This window comes from Sinocyclocheilus rhinocerous, unplaced genomic scaffold (assembly GCF_001515625.1).
Source record: "Sinocyclocheilus rhinocerous isolate Xijiao unplaced genomic scaffold, SAMN03320098_v1.1 scaffold1435, whole genome shotgun sequence".
Lineage (NCBI taxonomy): Eukaryota > Metazoa > Chordata > Actinopteri > Cypriniformes > Cyprinidae > Sinocyclocheilus > Sinocyclocheilus rhinocerous.
Genome location: NW_015644861.1, coordinates 347,845 through 361,963, shown reverse-complemented (window position 1 = coordinate 361,963; position 14,119 = coordinate 347,845). Strand labels below are relative to the sequence as shown.

Sequence of the window (14,119 nt, the reverse complement as noted above, 5' to 3'; positions counted from 1 at the left end):
AGCAGTCAAAAGTCTTTTCCACTAATCTACAACATACTGACATGCTGTTCAGCAAAGCTACAGGTCACCTGTCCATAATGCTCAAAGTTCTGAAATAAAACATACTTGTTGAACCCAAACACTCATGAAGTGTCAGTCATTGATGGCTAAACCACCACACATAGCGATTTTGCCATTTCTAAAACTTTTCCAGAAACTTTTTTTTTTTTGTAGACATTTAAAAAAAAAAAAAAATGTCCAGACAACAAGACAATCTAAGTTTATTGGCCTAAGTGGTTTATTGGTTTATTTATCTAAGTAAAGTATCTTGTTAAGTCATATCCAGTGACACTCATTCCAGCTTAGTATTTAAATGCTGCAAGGAAAGTACCTAAAGTAACCACTATCCACCTGAAATGTAAAATGTAAAAAACTTACCAAAAAAGTCGTGCTTATTTCTTCTTAATCCATACCTAACATTGTGTTACAAACATAATAAATTTAAGTTGTTGTTCACTAAATGTCTTGCTTAATTCACATTCAAACCTGGCACATTAAAGGTATAGGTCACCCAAAAATGAACATTTGCTGAAAATTTACTCACCCTCAGGCCATCCAAGATGGACTGGAGTTGTATGGATTACTTGTGGATTACAGTATTGTTTTTATCAGCTGTTTCAACTCTCATTCTGATGGTACCCATTCACTGCAGAGGAACCATTGGTGAGCAAGTGATGATGATGATGATGATGCTAGATACTTTATTGATCCCCGAGGGGAGATTCAGGTATCCAGTAGCAACATTAAAACAGACAACAAAGCATGCATAAAAAAGTATAAACTTAGAATACAAAATAAAAAACAAAAGAGTACATGTACAAAATAAACAAGTGCATGAATGGAAATACTAGCGTTAGATGCTGGGTACCAGCATCAAATATGCAAATATACAGAGGTGTTTACGATGTGCAAATATGTAATACAATACACTATAAAGATAGTAAGAGTCAAAATCCAGGTATTTAAAATATATAAAAATGTAATAAAAATACTGTAAAGATGACATAAGTCCAGTACAAAGATAAAAGTATATAGATGGCATGGGACATAAAAGACGGCAGTGCTCACCAATTCTGTGTCCATCAATTTAGAAAGTCCATTAACAACAGTCCAGTTCAAGTCCTGCTCACAAGGAAGAGTTGAAGAGCCGTATAGCCTGAGGGACAAACGACTTCCTCAGTCTGTCTGTAGAGCAGGGCAGGGACAACAGCCTGTCACTGAACGAGCTCCTCTGCCTGGAAATGGTTTGGTGCAGAGGGTGGTGGACATTGTCCAGGATGGAAAGTATCTTGCCGAGGATCCTTTTCTCAGCTGCAGATGTCAGGGTGTCCAGTTCAGCACCAACTACTGATCCAGCCTTCCTCACCAGTTTGTCCAACCGCGTGGTGTCCCTCCTCTTAATGGTGCCTCCCCAGCACACCACAGCATAGAAGAGAACGCTGGTGATGACAGTCTGATAAAACATCTGCAGCAGCTTCTGGCAGATGTTAAAGGACCCCAGCCTCCTCAGGAAGTAGAGTCAGCTCTTTCCCTTCCTGTAGAGGGCATCCGTGTTTGGGGACCAGTCCAGTCTGTCGTCTAACTCCAGACCCAATATCTGTATGTCTGGACCATCTCTACGCAGACACCCTCAATGGACACAGGCTGCAGGTGGGGTCTGGGCCTACGGAAGTTGACCACCATCTCCTTGCTCTTGGTGGTGTTGAGCTGCAGACTCACTGTTAGACCTGCACCATGCCACAAAGTCCCCGATCAGGCTCCTGTACTCCTCTTCCTGTCCATTCCTTATACACCCAACAATGGCCATGTCATCAGAGAACTTCTGCATGTGACACAAGTCCGAGTTGTATTTAAAGTCAGAGGTGTACAGGGTGAACAGGACCGGGGAGAGCACTGTTCCCTGTGGGGCTCCTGTGCTGCTAACCACAGTCTGAGAGGTGCAGTCGGACATACTGAGGCCTTCCAGTGAGGTAATCTGTGATCCACCTCACCAGGTAAGAGTCCACACCCATCATTTTCAGCTTGTCCCTCAGTAGCGGAGGCTGGATGGTGTTGAAAGCGCTGGAGAAATCAAAGAACATAATCCTCACAGCGTTACTGCCCCTGTCCAGGTACGAGAGTGACTGGTGAAGCAGGTAGAGAATGGCATCCTCCACACTCACTTTCTCCTGATAGGCAAACTGCAGTGGATCAAGTGCATGTTGGACCTGTGATCTGAGGTGGTGTAACAGCAACCGCTCCATGGTCTTCATGACATGGGATGTTAGGGCGACGGGCCTGTAGTCATTCAGCTCCTTGGGGTGCAGTCTCTTCGGAACAGGAATGATGCAGGACGTTTTCCTCCCTACTCGCATACTCAGGTTATAGATATGCTGTAGGTGGTCACCCAGTTCCAGAGCACAGGCCTTGAGTAGCCTGGGACACACACCGTCAGGCCCGGCTGCTTTGCTGGTGCGTAGCCTGCTCAGCTCTCCACTCACCTGAGCTGCTGTAATGTTGCTGATGTTGCTCTCCCCAGAGGGTGTCGGAGGAGGGGAAGTATCAGTGGATAATGGGAAAGGTGGTAAGGGGGTGGTTTCTTCCCATCGAGCCTTGTTGATCGAGGGAGGTGCAGGGGTGGCAGCGGGACAGGTTGCAGCAGTGGAGGCAGGGCAGTCAAACCTGTTGAAGAAGTTGTTTAACTGGTTGGCCTTCTCCCGATCCCCCTCAACTGTGCTCCCCCGCTTAGAGCAGTATCCTGTGATGGTCTTCATACCATCCCACACCTCTCTTGTGCTGTTCTGCTGCAGTTTCTGCTCCACTTTCCTTCTGTAGGTATCCTTGGCTTCTTTCAGCTGGACTCTGAGCTCCCTCTGTACGTGTCTCAGCTCCTCCTGGTCACCATTCCTGAAGGCTCTCTTCTTTTGATTAAGGCGGTCCTTGATGTTGCTGGTAATCCAGGGTTTGTTGTTGGAAAAGCAGCGTGTACAGTTCTAGTAGGGACCACAACATCCATGCAGAAGTTCATGTAGTCAGTTATGCAGCTGGTGATACCCTCAATGTCCTCCCGACTCCTGCAGCATTCTCCAATCAGTAGACTGAAAACAGTCCCTCAGTGCCTCCTCAGCCTCAGGAGACCACTTCCTAAATGAGTGTGTGGTGGTGAATTCTCTCCGTACCTTGAGCTTGTAGTGAGGCCAGAGCAGAACCAGATTGTGGTCTGATTTCCCCAGTGGTGGCAGAGGAATGGCAATGTATGCATCCCTTATATTTGCATACAACAGATCAATAGTCCTGTTTCCTCTGGTGGAACAGTCCACATATTGGAAGAAAGCAGACAAGGAGGAGTCCAGTGTCATGTGATTGAAGTCCCCGGAAATAAACATAAAGGCTTCAGGGTGCTGTGTCTGTAGTCCCGCGACAACCGAGTGGATGATGTCACACGTGACCTCCACTTGCGCTCGTGGGGGGATGTAAACACAAACAACAATGGCGTGAGAAAATTCTCTGGGCATGTAATATGGACGTAGACTTACAGCCAAAAGTTCAATGTCCCTACTGCATGTTATCATCTTAACAGTGACATGCCCTGGATTACACCATCTGTTATTAATAAACAATGCAAGTCCCCCACCTTTGCTCTTCCCCCACGCCTTTGTGTCTCTGTCGGCCCTGACTGTAGTGAAGCCGGGTAGATCCACATTAGCATCCGGAATGCTAGCGGTTAGCCACGTCTCGGTGAAACACAGCAGACTGCACTCCCTGTAGATCCTCACGTTTTTCACGAGTGCAGCCAGTTCATCAATTTTGTTGGCCAGTGAGTTGACATTCCCCATAACTACAGATGGAACAGAGGGCTTGTATCTCCACCGCTTCTCGTGGCGCCTAGCCTTCACCTTAGCGCCGGCGGTATGATAATAAGCACTACACAGGCGCGTAATGGCAAAGTTAAATAGGTAAAAAACTATTAAAAAACAACTAAGAACGCGATGCAAAGATGGAGCTACTGGAAAAGCCGCCTGCTCGCGCTGGCGCCGGAAGTGACGTCGTGAATTTGAAATGCTAAATTCCTCCAAATCTGTTCTGGCGAAGAAACTCTATATCCTGGATGGCCTGAGTAAATTTTCAGCAAAATTTCATTTCCATTTTCCCTTTGAAAATTCATGACGACTCATTTGTTTTCATTACTGGAAGTGCAGAACACCCAGCACTTCCTTCTGTGGTTTCACATGGCATTGGTCCACTGGATGCAAATTTAAAGGGCGCCTATTATACAAAATCCACTTTTACATGGTGTTTGAACATAAATGTGTGTTGGCAGTATGTGACACACAACCACCCTACAATGATAAAAAACTACAGACTCATTTTTTAATCCCCATTAAACCAAATCAGGCTCATTAGACATGCCGTATTGATTCTCTGAGAAGTGTGATGTCACATTGCTCAGACCCCGCCCACGGCTGCTGACTCACTGCCGTATTAGCAGCCAGAGACCCTACCTTGAGTGAGCAGCACACAATCTGCCATGTTTATCTTAACGCTAGAGCATTTAAAAGCAGCATTCAAGCTAGAAATGTCATCTTATTAAAGCTATAGAATTTATTCGGCAGTGAGTGAATTTCTGTTTTTATTTAATTGTTTGGGTCATAGTAACAGCGTAGACAGCTGTATAGGTACTGCATATTACGCTGCTGTCATTTACAAAGATCATCTAATATAAACATGTGAATTCTTTCCCAGCTGTTTACCTTCACAGACATAACTGACTGTGTTTTTGCAACGTGTTTTTAACATAACCTTGTGTGTATTTGACAGTTTAAGCGCAATAAGACATGAATGAGACAGTTTAGTGCTCACATGCCGTGCGACAGCCGCTTTCTGTGTGCGTGCTTCGGATGTGTGCGCCCAGAAAATACTATATCAGAAGTTTCAACTGATATGGCTTTAAAATGCATGATTTCAGCGCGATAGACATAATAATCAAAACCAAACTGATGATTTTATGTTAGCCAAAAAAAACTATTTGAATTTTTTTCCTGATATATCAATATTTTCTTTGCTCAACAATTAAATATTTGATTGATTATTAACATATTTAAATAAGTAGAGAGATTGCTAGTATTTCAGACACATATTTGCATCATTTTCTGTAAAATCGATATTATGAAGATCTCAGACTCCCCGAAATCATACCATACAGTAGTGTGGAATGCTGAATCTGAATATTGTGACTTTACACACAATATTTACCATAATAGGCTACATTATGTCAGAGCAAAAAATAAAACCACTTCTGCATTTATTTCATTTTCTGGGAAATACTACTGTTGCTATTTAACATGGATGATTTATTGCCAAAAAAACGATGACTCATTGAATGATGACTCATTATACCTACCGTAGTAACACAAAATCTTTATTTAAATAGGAAACTCTCATAATTACTTCAGATGGTAAAGTTGGCAAACAGGTGATTTATTTATATTCAATTTACATGAATAGAGGAGCTTAACATTCATGTACATTCAATTCAATTCACATTCATTTGTATAGCGCTTTTCACGATAAAAATCAGTGCAAAGCAGCTTAACATGAAAATTTCTACATTATATTTAGGAGTATCTTATCAGTGGTGATGTCAAGGTTATGTCCATATGGCAGAAATGTAGCTACAGTAAAAATCACACAGTTAGTTAATGGCATGTATTCAAACAAACGAACACTATTAACAGCAATGATTATGTTGCGATCAAACTTATAGCAAAATTTGGTAGTTTTTTTTATGTTGGTTCAGGGTTGGCGTCATCTGAGGTCCTCTGAGGGGTTGGCATTGGCATCATCTCTTCTCAGGTGTTCAGTCATCTCAGATCTTTGTAAGGGTTGGATCCAGACTGAAGCTTGTGTAATTCCTAGTTACCTCGGGATGACCATCCCATGGCAGAAACAGAGAAGCAAACAGAGAACAATTGGCATATGCTGTTTAAACCAAGCAAAGAATGATGATGTGCATTTGATCAAATATAACTGAAGTACAAGGTTATGAGATACATTATGTGAATGTTTGGCTAAAGAGATGTGTCTTTAATCTAGATTTAAACAGAGAGCGTGTGTCTGAACCCTGAACATCATCAGGAAGGCTATTTCACTTCAACACGTGCTTGGATATAACGCGAAACCTACCGCAGGGAACCCCTAAAAGGAAGCTTACGCTAACAACCAGTAAATAACCATGACGCTGAATGGGAAATTCATTCTTTCACTTTCGCTATGTTATATAGGGCTGTGTCTGGTTAGAAACAGACCATACTACCAACCATTCGACATGTTGTGTCTGTTGATCCTAATTTTAAGCCTCATAAATAGAGGTTGGTCATGATAATCCTTCTTTTTTACTCAATATTTCTTTGTCTATTTCTTCTATTTCGCATTTCTTTTCGAGATAAAACTGTATAAAGTTGGTAACCTAATAACTTGTTTTTTCATTTCGCAGCTTATCTTTCAGAAATTGTAGCACAGGGAGACACAGTTGTTGTGTTTGGTCAGGATGCTTCATTCTCCTGTACGCTGTCAGACGCGTCTAATGTCAAACAAGTCACATGGCAGCGGGTACGTGACCAGGAACCGGTACAAACTCTGGCTACATTCAGCGAGCTCTTCAAGGATCATGTGGATGATCAATATGTCGGAAAAGTCACTTTCACCGCGGTGTCAGTTAATTCAACATCCATTGAGATCAAAAACGCAACATTTGAAGACGAGGCTTGCTATATTTGTTCCTTCAAAGTGTATCCACTCCAACCTAAACGACAAACCTTGTGCCTCGCCGTTAAAGGTAAGCTAAACCATGGAAGTCACAAACGTTTTCTCTCAGGTTTTGACTCAAAAACACAAGTATCAGCTAACAGGCAGATTTTAACCAAAATGTAGAGCTATGTTTTCAGGACTAGCGCATGTCAGTTTGGGGCAGCCTGCCACGTGTTTTAAATGTCAAATTTGATACAGTTTCCTTTTATCAAAACAGTGGTTTGATATTTATTTTTAAAACTGATTTAAAATTGATTTATGAATTATTTTGCGGGTGCTTTCACACCTGTAGATCGATTGCTTTGTTCCGAAACAGGGTTTAAAATTATTACAATGTTGCTTTTTATTCTTGGTGCGGTTTGCTTTCACACGGCAAAGTTTCTAAACGGACCAAATTTGTTAATACAAGTCACGCGCGAGTAAACTGTTCTCTCATTGGTCAAAGTTTCACGGTTTATTTTCCGAGATTCCACCCAGTGTTGCCAATTTAGCAATTTTGTTGCTAGATTTAGCAACTTTTCAGACTACCCTAGCAACTTTTTCTTCCAAAAGCACCTAGCAACAAATTTAGCTATTTTTTTAAATTTATTTGGCAACATTTAGCAACTTTTGATAAGTGACTCACACGATAAAAAAGGCACAATTACACAAATTACACAAAAATAGGAAACCAAAGGTGCCTAGCAGTACACAATTCACATTTTCAGGCTAGTTTTGAGTAGTAATTGGGCGGGTTTTGTAGCGAAAACCTGGCAACCCTGCACCAGACAGAGCTGTCGGCGATTCTTCCTATTGTAAAGTCATACAGTGTGTAACCTCCTGTCGTCGTTCCATCGTGCAGTGTGAACACAGCAACAACTGAATGCTACCCCAGATAGTCGTTCAGTGTGAAACCAACAGTGATTCAACGTCTTTGAAAATCGTGCAGTGTGAACTCGGCATAAGGGGGGAAACGCGCCAGGTTCCGAAACAACGGGCCAGGTGTGAAAGCACCAAGAAGTGCCAACTAGCTCCAGTCTCCCCCACCTTGCCAGTATAAGTGTACAGTATGTTGTGTTAGTAACAAAACAAGCAGTTTCATCCAGGATAATGCAGATATGCCCAAACTGGTAGAGGGCCGGTTTCAATAAGAAGATACTCAGAGATCTGTCTATGAATAATAATTGCATCGTAATGCAGGACCAAACAATGTGCTCAAGATGCAACTGAAACTTAAATTCAGTTTCCAGTTCCAGAAAAATGAAAGGAGTACATGCAGCCAATTATCCATTGTATTTGTTAAATAATATTTAAGTAAGCAAATGCTATGTATTTAGTAATGCCTTAATAAAGAATAAAATATAATAAGATGTTTATTTATAATGCCATATAGTTTTGTGTTTGCAGTATTAAAAGATTGTACATAATTAAGTCATTATGTTGCTGGTATTTTTTCAGGCATTTCAGAAATAACAGCATCAGTGAATCCTGCACTCAGTTCTGATCCAGATGTTGTAGTCTCATGTTCAGCCACAGGTAAACCAACTCCAACTATCCACTGGAAATCTGCAGAGAAAGAGCTGAACAACTTTAGGTTAAGTAATTTCACAACACTCAACAAAGACAGCTCAACCACCATTACAAGCAACCTCACGCTTCCGCTGTCACAGTTTCATGGGAAGTACGTGGAATGTGTGGCTCAGAGTGACAGCATGGAGAAGAGCAGCCAAATCTATGTGCCTGAAGTACATTATAAAGGTAACAGGTTCAACATGGACATCGGCTCGAATAGAATCACATTGTAAAAATGTGCAGTTGTTACTTTCTACCTAATGCAGTCAGGCTGATTCAATTTTTGAATTGAATAAAACCAGTTAATTTAGATGTTACAACATGAAGCACATTTTTAGATTGCCTGACAAAACAGTGAAACCAATTAAGGTATACATTCATTATGTTGCAATTTTGACTTTGAACTGCAATGCTTAATCTCAATATTTATTTATTTGTTTCTTACAGTGAACGCTACACCAAGAAGTTACATCATTACAGTTTCAGTCCTCATTGTCATGGCTGTTGTGGTTATTGTCATTATTGTCATCTGTTCTCACACCAGACTAAAGAGTAAGCAGCAAAATCCCTCTATCCAACAAGTTGAAATAGGCTAATACAACCCAACATACTGTCATCTTTTAAGAATAGATCTCAGTTGCAAAATAATTTAATACATAATTTCATTTTGCTAATTTTTTTCCCCCAAGGAGCCACTTTTGGGATAAAATCTACTTATGAGGAACCCCTCAATCCCCCAAAGGAGGAATGTTAACTCTACAGCTATCTCATAGTATGCATTTTTGCTCATGACCTTTATTAATATGAACTTTTGGGTTCTAACCTGTGTGTTCCTTAAAGGAATCATGAATTTTCTGTCTAGTATTTATTTAATTTATTTATTTATATTTACATTACTGTATAGTATTCCATTGCATTAATATAATTAAATATAGTTAAATATATAATATTTTACCACTATGTCAGAGTATTTTGATCACAGAGAATAACTATATCATGAACAGATGATATTCATACTGTAACTTTATATTTTCAGGCATATACATTTGCACTTTATGAATCTAATTAATGTACGGCCATGCACTAAATAGTTTTTAATTGTCGTCTTCTGTTGAGTCTGACAGTAATTTATAAATTCAGCTTGATATAAGTCTTGATGTTTTCCCACAATCCTTGATGTTGGACTTTACAGTGGTACAGTATTTTGTTGAGCAATGACAGTGATTTGGGGAAGAAAAACATAGTTACTCAATACAGATAAGCTAAAGGCTGAGAAACCTAGTTTTCAGTAGTGTTAAAGAAAGTGAAAGTTATGTCATTAACGGAAACAAGCTGTTTTGTGGTTTCCTGCACGAAACTCTAAAGGCTGCACAGAGAGATGACTGCTATTGTTAGTATTTATACTATTGTTATTTGTTGACTGCAGCCAACTTGCTAGAAGTAAGTGTATCTAGATGGCAGGAACGACTGGAAAGTAAATCATAAAAGGATAAACACCTATTTGTGTTGAAAAGATTTCTGTGTGATATATTCTTACCTATGTATGTTACAGTATATCTATAACCTGTAATATGTGATTGCGCTGAATTAAAAATGTGAACTGTTAGATTCAATGACTGGATTACTTAATAACATTGTAATACTCTGTACTTCTACCAAATGTGTAAACCATACACATGGAAAATGTATGGTTTTCCAGACAGAGGGTCCCTTTCTGGGGATGTATCTAGGGCAAATTCATGTGACATATGACATGACTAAAATATATCATATGACAAGATTTCTAAAAAAAAAAACATGAAATTCTGACGTTACATGACTGCTAATTTTCACAGAAACAGAGGAAGCTATTCAAGTAGTGATCAGAAAGGGACCCTCTGTTTGGTTTAGCTAAAAATTACATTTAAAGCTGTAACCACATAGCAGTAAAAGTTGAGGCATGATTCTTGTACAAAGTAAACCTACTGTATAAAACTACTGTATGTGCCTATGCTGCATTTAAAGGGTTAGTTCACCCAAAAATGAAAATTCTGTCATTAATTACTCACCCTCGTGTTGTTCCAAACCTGTAAGACCTTCGTTCATCTTCGGAACACAATTTAAGATATTTTTGATGAAATCTGAGGGCTCTCTGACCCTCCCATAGACAGCAAGGTAACTACCACGTTCAAGGTCCAGAAAAGTACCAAGATGATCGACAAAAGGGCCTTTCGCACCGCTTTAGTTCCAGAACTAAACAATTTAGCGCAAATTATTTCCCTCTACCATTTAAAGGGTTGCATTCGCACCGACAGTGTGTACTAGGAAGTGACGTAAGCCGGTCGACAGCGACATCATTTGTGCGCGGCGTTCAACAACGGAAACAAAGAAGAACAACGTTAACAACAGGAGGATGGAGGGTTGGTTTCACAATAATGGACATGGAATGTCGACGTATACGTAAAGCGATTGAAAGAACGGAAAGGAGGACTAAGAATCTCCAACGACAACTGGCAGTGCTACATTTGCTGCACTTCAAATGTGCACTTCAGCGTCCGTCCATCTATCGCTGCTCTCAATACTTGCGAAATAAGTTGACAATGCTTACAGTATGCTTACACAGCGTTTTAAATCATGGCGGTGGCGGTGCGAAAACGCCAAAAAGTGGGTAGTTCCACAATTAGTTCTGGTACTATGAAAAGGTTCTCGCGGTGCGAAAGGCCCTAATGTAGTCCGTGTGACATCAGTGGTTCAACTGTAAAGTTACGAAGCTACGAGAATATTTTTTTGCGCAAAGAAAACAAAAATAACGACTTTATTCCACATTTTCGTCTCTACTGCGTCACTTGTGGACGTGCGTTCACCACGTCATTACGCCGGATCTGGGTCAGCGCCGCTACACGCTCGCGTGAACAACCCGAGGGTGAGTAATTAATGACAGAATTTTCATTTTTGGGTGAACTAACCCTTTAACACAACTTGCAGTATCAAACCACCTCCAGCGAAAACTGAATTAAGTTCATTTCGAGTTTTTGTTCTCTCAAATGACCAACTCAAAACTTTCAAACAGTACTTTGCTACATCTTTTTTCAGCAGGCATGTGGTCTGTGATTGCCTAAAGTGATGCATCAGTGCTGCAACTGCAAAGTTTAAAGGAAGTTGTCAATGCACTAGAGCTTCAGACAAACTTTGGGTAGCCATTTTCAAGTAAGCCATTTCCTCCAACTGACTGAGCAAAGAAACATGCAGATCTTTCACCCGACCACTGCGTTCATTATAATGGTTGTTCTCTGCAGTCTTCTCTGGCAGCGGGTAAGTCTCATTCAATTATTAACTAGGATACATATAATTTAAACTTCAAAATGTACTCTATAGTACAATATGTTACTGAGAGTAGCATTCAGGTTATCACTTTTTTTTTTTTTGGGCATATATAAATAAATTGGATACATTTGTTTTCAATACAGCTTTTTGTTAAAGTAATTTTGGTGTTGATGTCATTTCTGATACAATCTGTATTTTTGATGGGCTATTACAAAATATTTCCCATGTGCAGTGACTGTGATATACTCGCATGAACCGGTAACGAAGACGGAAGGCCTCAAGTGCACGGTGAAATATAAGATACAGGATTGCGACATTCAGACCAATTGGTGATATATGAACATCCGTGAGTCTGTGCAAATCACGGATCCGAGCAGATATCTAATCACAGTAAATGAAACAGAAAGAGATGAGTACAGGCTAAGGAGCATTTTCCTGACATTGAATTCCTTGAGACGTTCAGACAGTGGCTTCTACCAGTGTGATGCCGAATGTCTCAACAGTGGGACTCTAGCGAGAGGCCATCTCGTGCACCTCATTGTCACAGGTTTGAGCTGAAGAAACATTATTTTGATTCTTAGTTCTTGTATGCTGCAATACTCTTGTATGTGACACTTGTTAATGTGACACATGTGACTTTTTCTACAGCTGATCCGTATAAAGGTCTGAAGTTCTCAGCATGGAGCGGCCAGTTAAAGGCAGACAAGTCAAGTCAAGTCAAGTCTGCTTTATTGTCAATTCTTCCACATGTACAGCACATACACACAGAGAATTGAAATTGCGTTACTCTCAGACCCTTGGTGCATACAGATGGAGGGAGTTCAGCTTCCTGACAGCCTGATGGATGAAGCTGTCCTTCAGTCTGCTGGTCCTGGCCTGGAGACTCCGCAGTCTCCTCCCTGATGGCAGCAGACTGAAGAAGCTGTGTGTTGGGTGGGTGGGATCACCTGCAATGCAGAGGGCTTTGCGGGTGAGACGGGTGTTGTAAATGTCCTGGAGGGAGGGGAGAGAGGCACCAACGATCTTCTCAGCTGCTCTCACTATGCGTTGAAGTGTCTTGCGGTAGGACACGTTGCAGGCGCCATACCACACAGTGATGCAGCTCGTCAGAATGCTCTCGATGGTGCCTCTGTAGAAGGTGCACATGATGGGGGCCGGGGCTCTGGCTCTTCTTTCAGACGCAGCTGCGCTAGCACTCAGTGCTATATTATTAATATTATGGTGTTATTAAATGACATTGTGTTTTCAGTATGGAGCAATACAAGTTATCAACATATGAAATGCACTGTTATAAATCCGCTGGTGTGACCAACTGTACTTTTATTGTATTCTAGACTTGATCCAAAGTCTTGGATAAGTGCTTCAGGTAAAACATAAAACAAACTCTACTTAGACATGAAAAAGCGTGCAGATTTACAGTCGTGGCCAAAATTTTTGGCAGTGACATAAATTGTGTGTTTTGCAAAGTTTGCTGCTTCAGTATTTGTAGATTATTTTTCCACGTTTCTATGGTATACTGAAAAACAATTATAAGCATATCATAAGTTTTAAAAGCTTTTATTGGCAAGCAAATATAATGAGTCAATATTTACAGTGTTGACCCTTGTTCTTCATAACCTCCACAATTCGCTCTGGCATGCTGGATATTAGCTTCTGGGCCAAATCCTGACTGATGGCGATCCATTCTTGCCTTATTAGATCTCGAAGGTTCTTTCAGGTACAATATTCTTTGTGGCAATTTCCTTGCATGTGAGGCCATTTTGATGCAAAGCGATGATGGCTGCACGTGTTTCTCTGGAGGTAACAATTGCTAACAAGAACACAATGATTGGAAGCGCTTCTTTCCTCCATCAGTCTGCTCTTACAATCTATTTAGTATGATAGTGATTTCACCTGACTAGTATTTATTCACACTTTCACATGTGCTGCTGATATGATTATTAAATTAATGTTAGCTGGTCATTTTGTGTCAGGATCAAAAAACAGTGACATTTTTGAAAGAAGTTCATTTTTTTGGCCAATGAAGCTTTTAGCAATTATTTAAAATGCATCTGATCACTCTACACAATAATCTAGAAACAATGTGAATGAACACCACAACAGCTTGAGCAGCAAACTTTGCAAAACACAAAATTTATGTCACTGCCAAAACTTTTGGCCAAGACTGTAGATACAAACCAGGGGATTTGGAGGATTTGGATTGATCTCAATAGAGACATACTGCCATCTACTGGATATCAGATGTCTTATAGAAATCACAGGAAAACATAATTATAATATTTCTCTCATGTCTGACATATTCAACTCATGGACTTATAATGAAAATAATGAAGTAATGAAAGATGTTTCTTTTTTGGCCAATAATAAACCTGCAAAGGTTGTGTGAGCACTGCACTTCTGATGCTAAGGATGACAGGTTGGAGGAGAACTTAACATCAAT

General features: G+C 40.5%; 1 protein-coding gene across 1 annotated transcript; it reads left to right on the top strand.

Annotated features, from left to right (window-relative positions):
* Positions 1 to 6,312: 6,312 nt before the first annotated feature.
* On the top strand, positions 6,313 to 9,259 carry LOC107758876 (OX-2 membrane glycoprotein-like). Its single transcript, XM_016576707.1, has 5 exons — positions 6,313 to 6,386; positions 6,512 to 6,853; positions 8,263 to 8,562; positions 8,824 to 8,928; positions 9,066 to 9,259. The coding sequence occupies exons 1-5, from the start codon at positions 6,344 to 6,346 to the stop codon at positions 9,128 to 9,130; spliced, it is 855 nt and encodes a 284-aa protein (XP_016432193.1). The 5' UTR covers positions 6,313 to 6,343; the 3' UTR covers positions 9,131 to 9,259.
* The last annotated feature ends 4,860 nt before the right edge of the window (positions 9,260 to 14,119 follow it).

Excerpts from the sequence above, each read along its gene's own strand:
- LOC107758876 (XM_016576707.1), top strand. The coding sequence starts at position 6,344 with ATGTTGTGTCTGTTGATCCTAATTTTAAGCCTCATAAATAGAG. Across the intron at positions 8,563-8,823 it reads GCCTGAAGTACATTATAAAG|TGAACGCTACACCAAGAAGT; the intron begins GTAACAGGTTCA and ends TGTTTCTTACAG. Across the intron at positions 8,929-9,065 it reads TTCTCACACCAGACTAAAGA|GAGCCACTTTTGGGATAAAA; the intron begins GTAAGCAGCAAA and ends TTTTCCCCCAAG.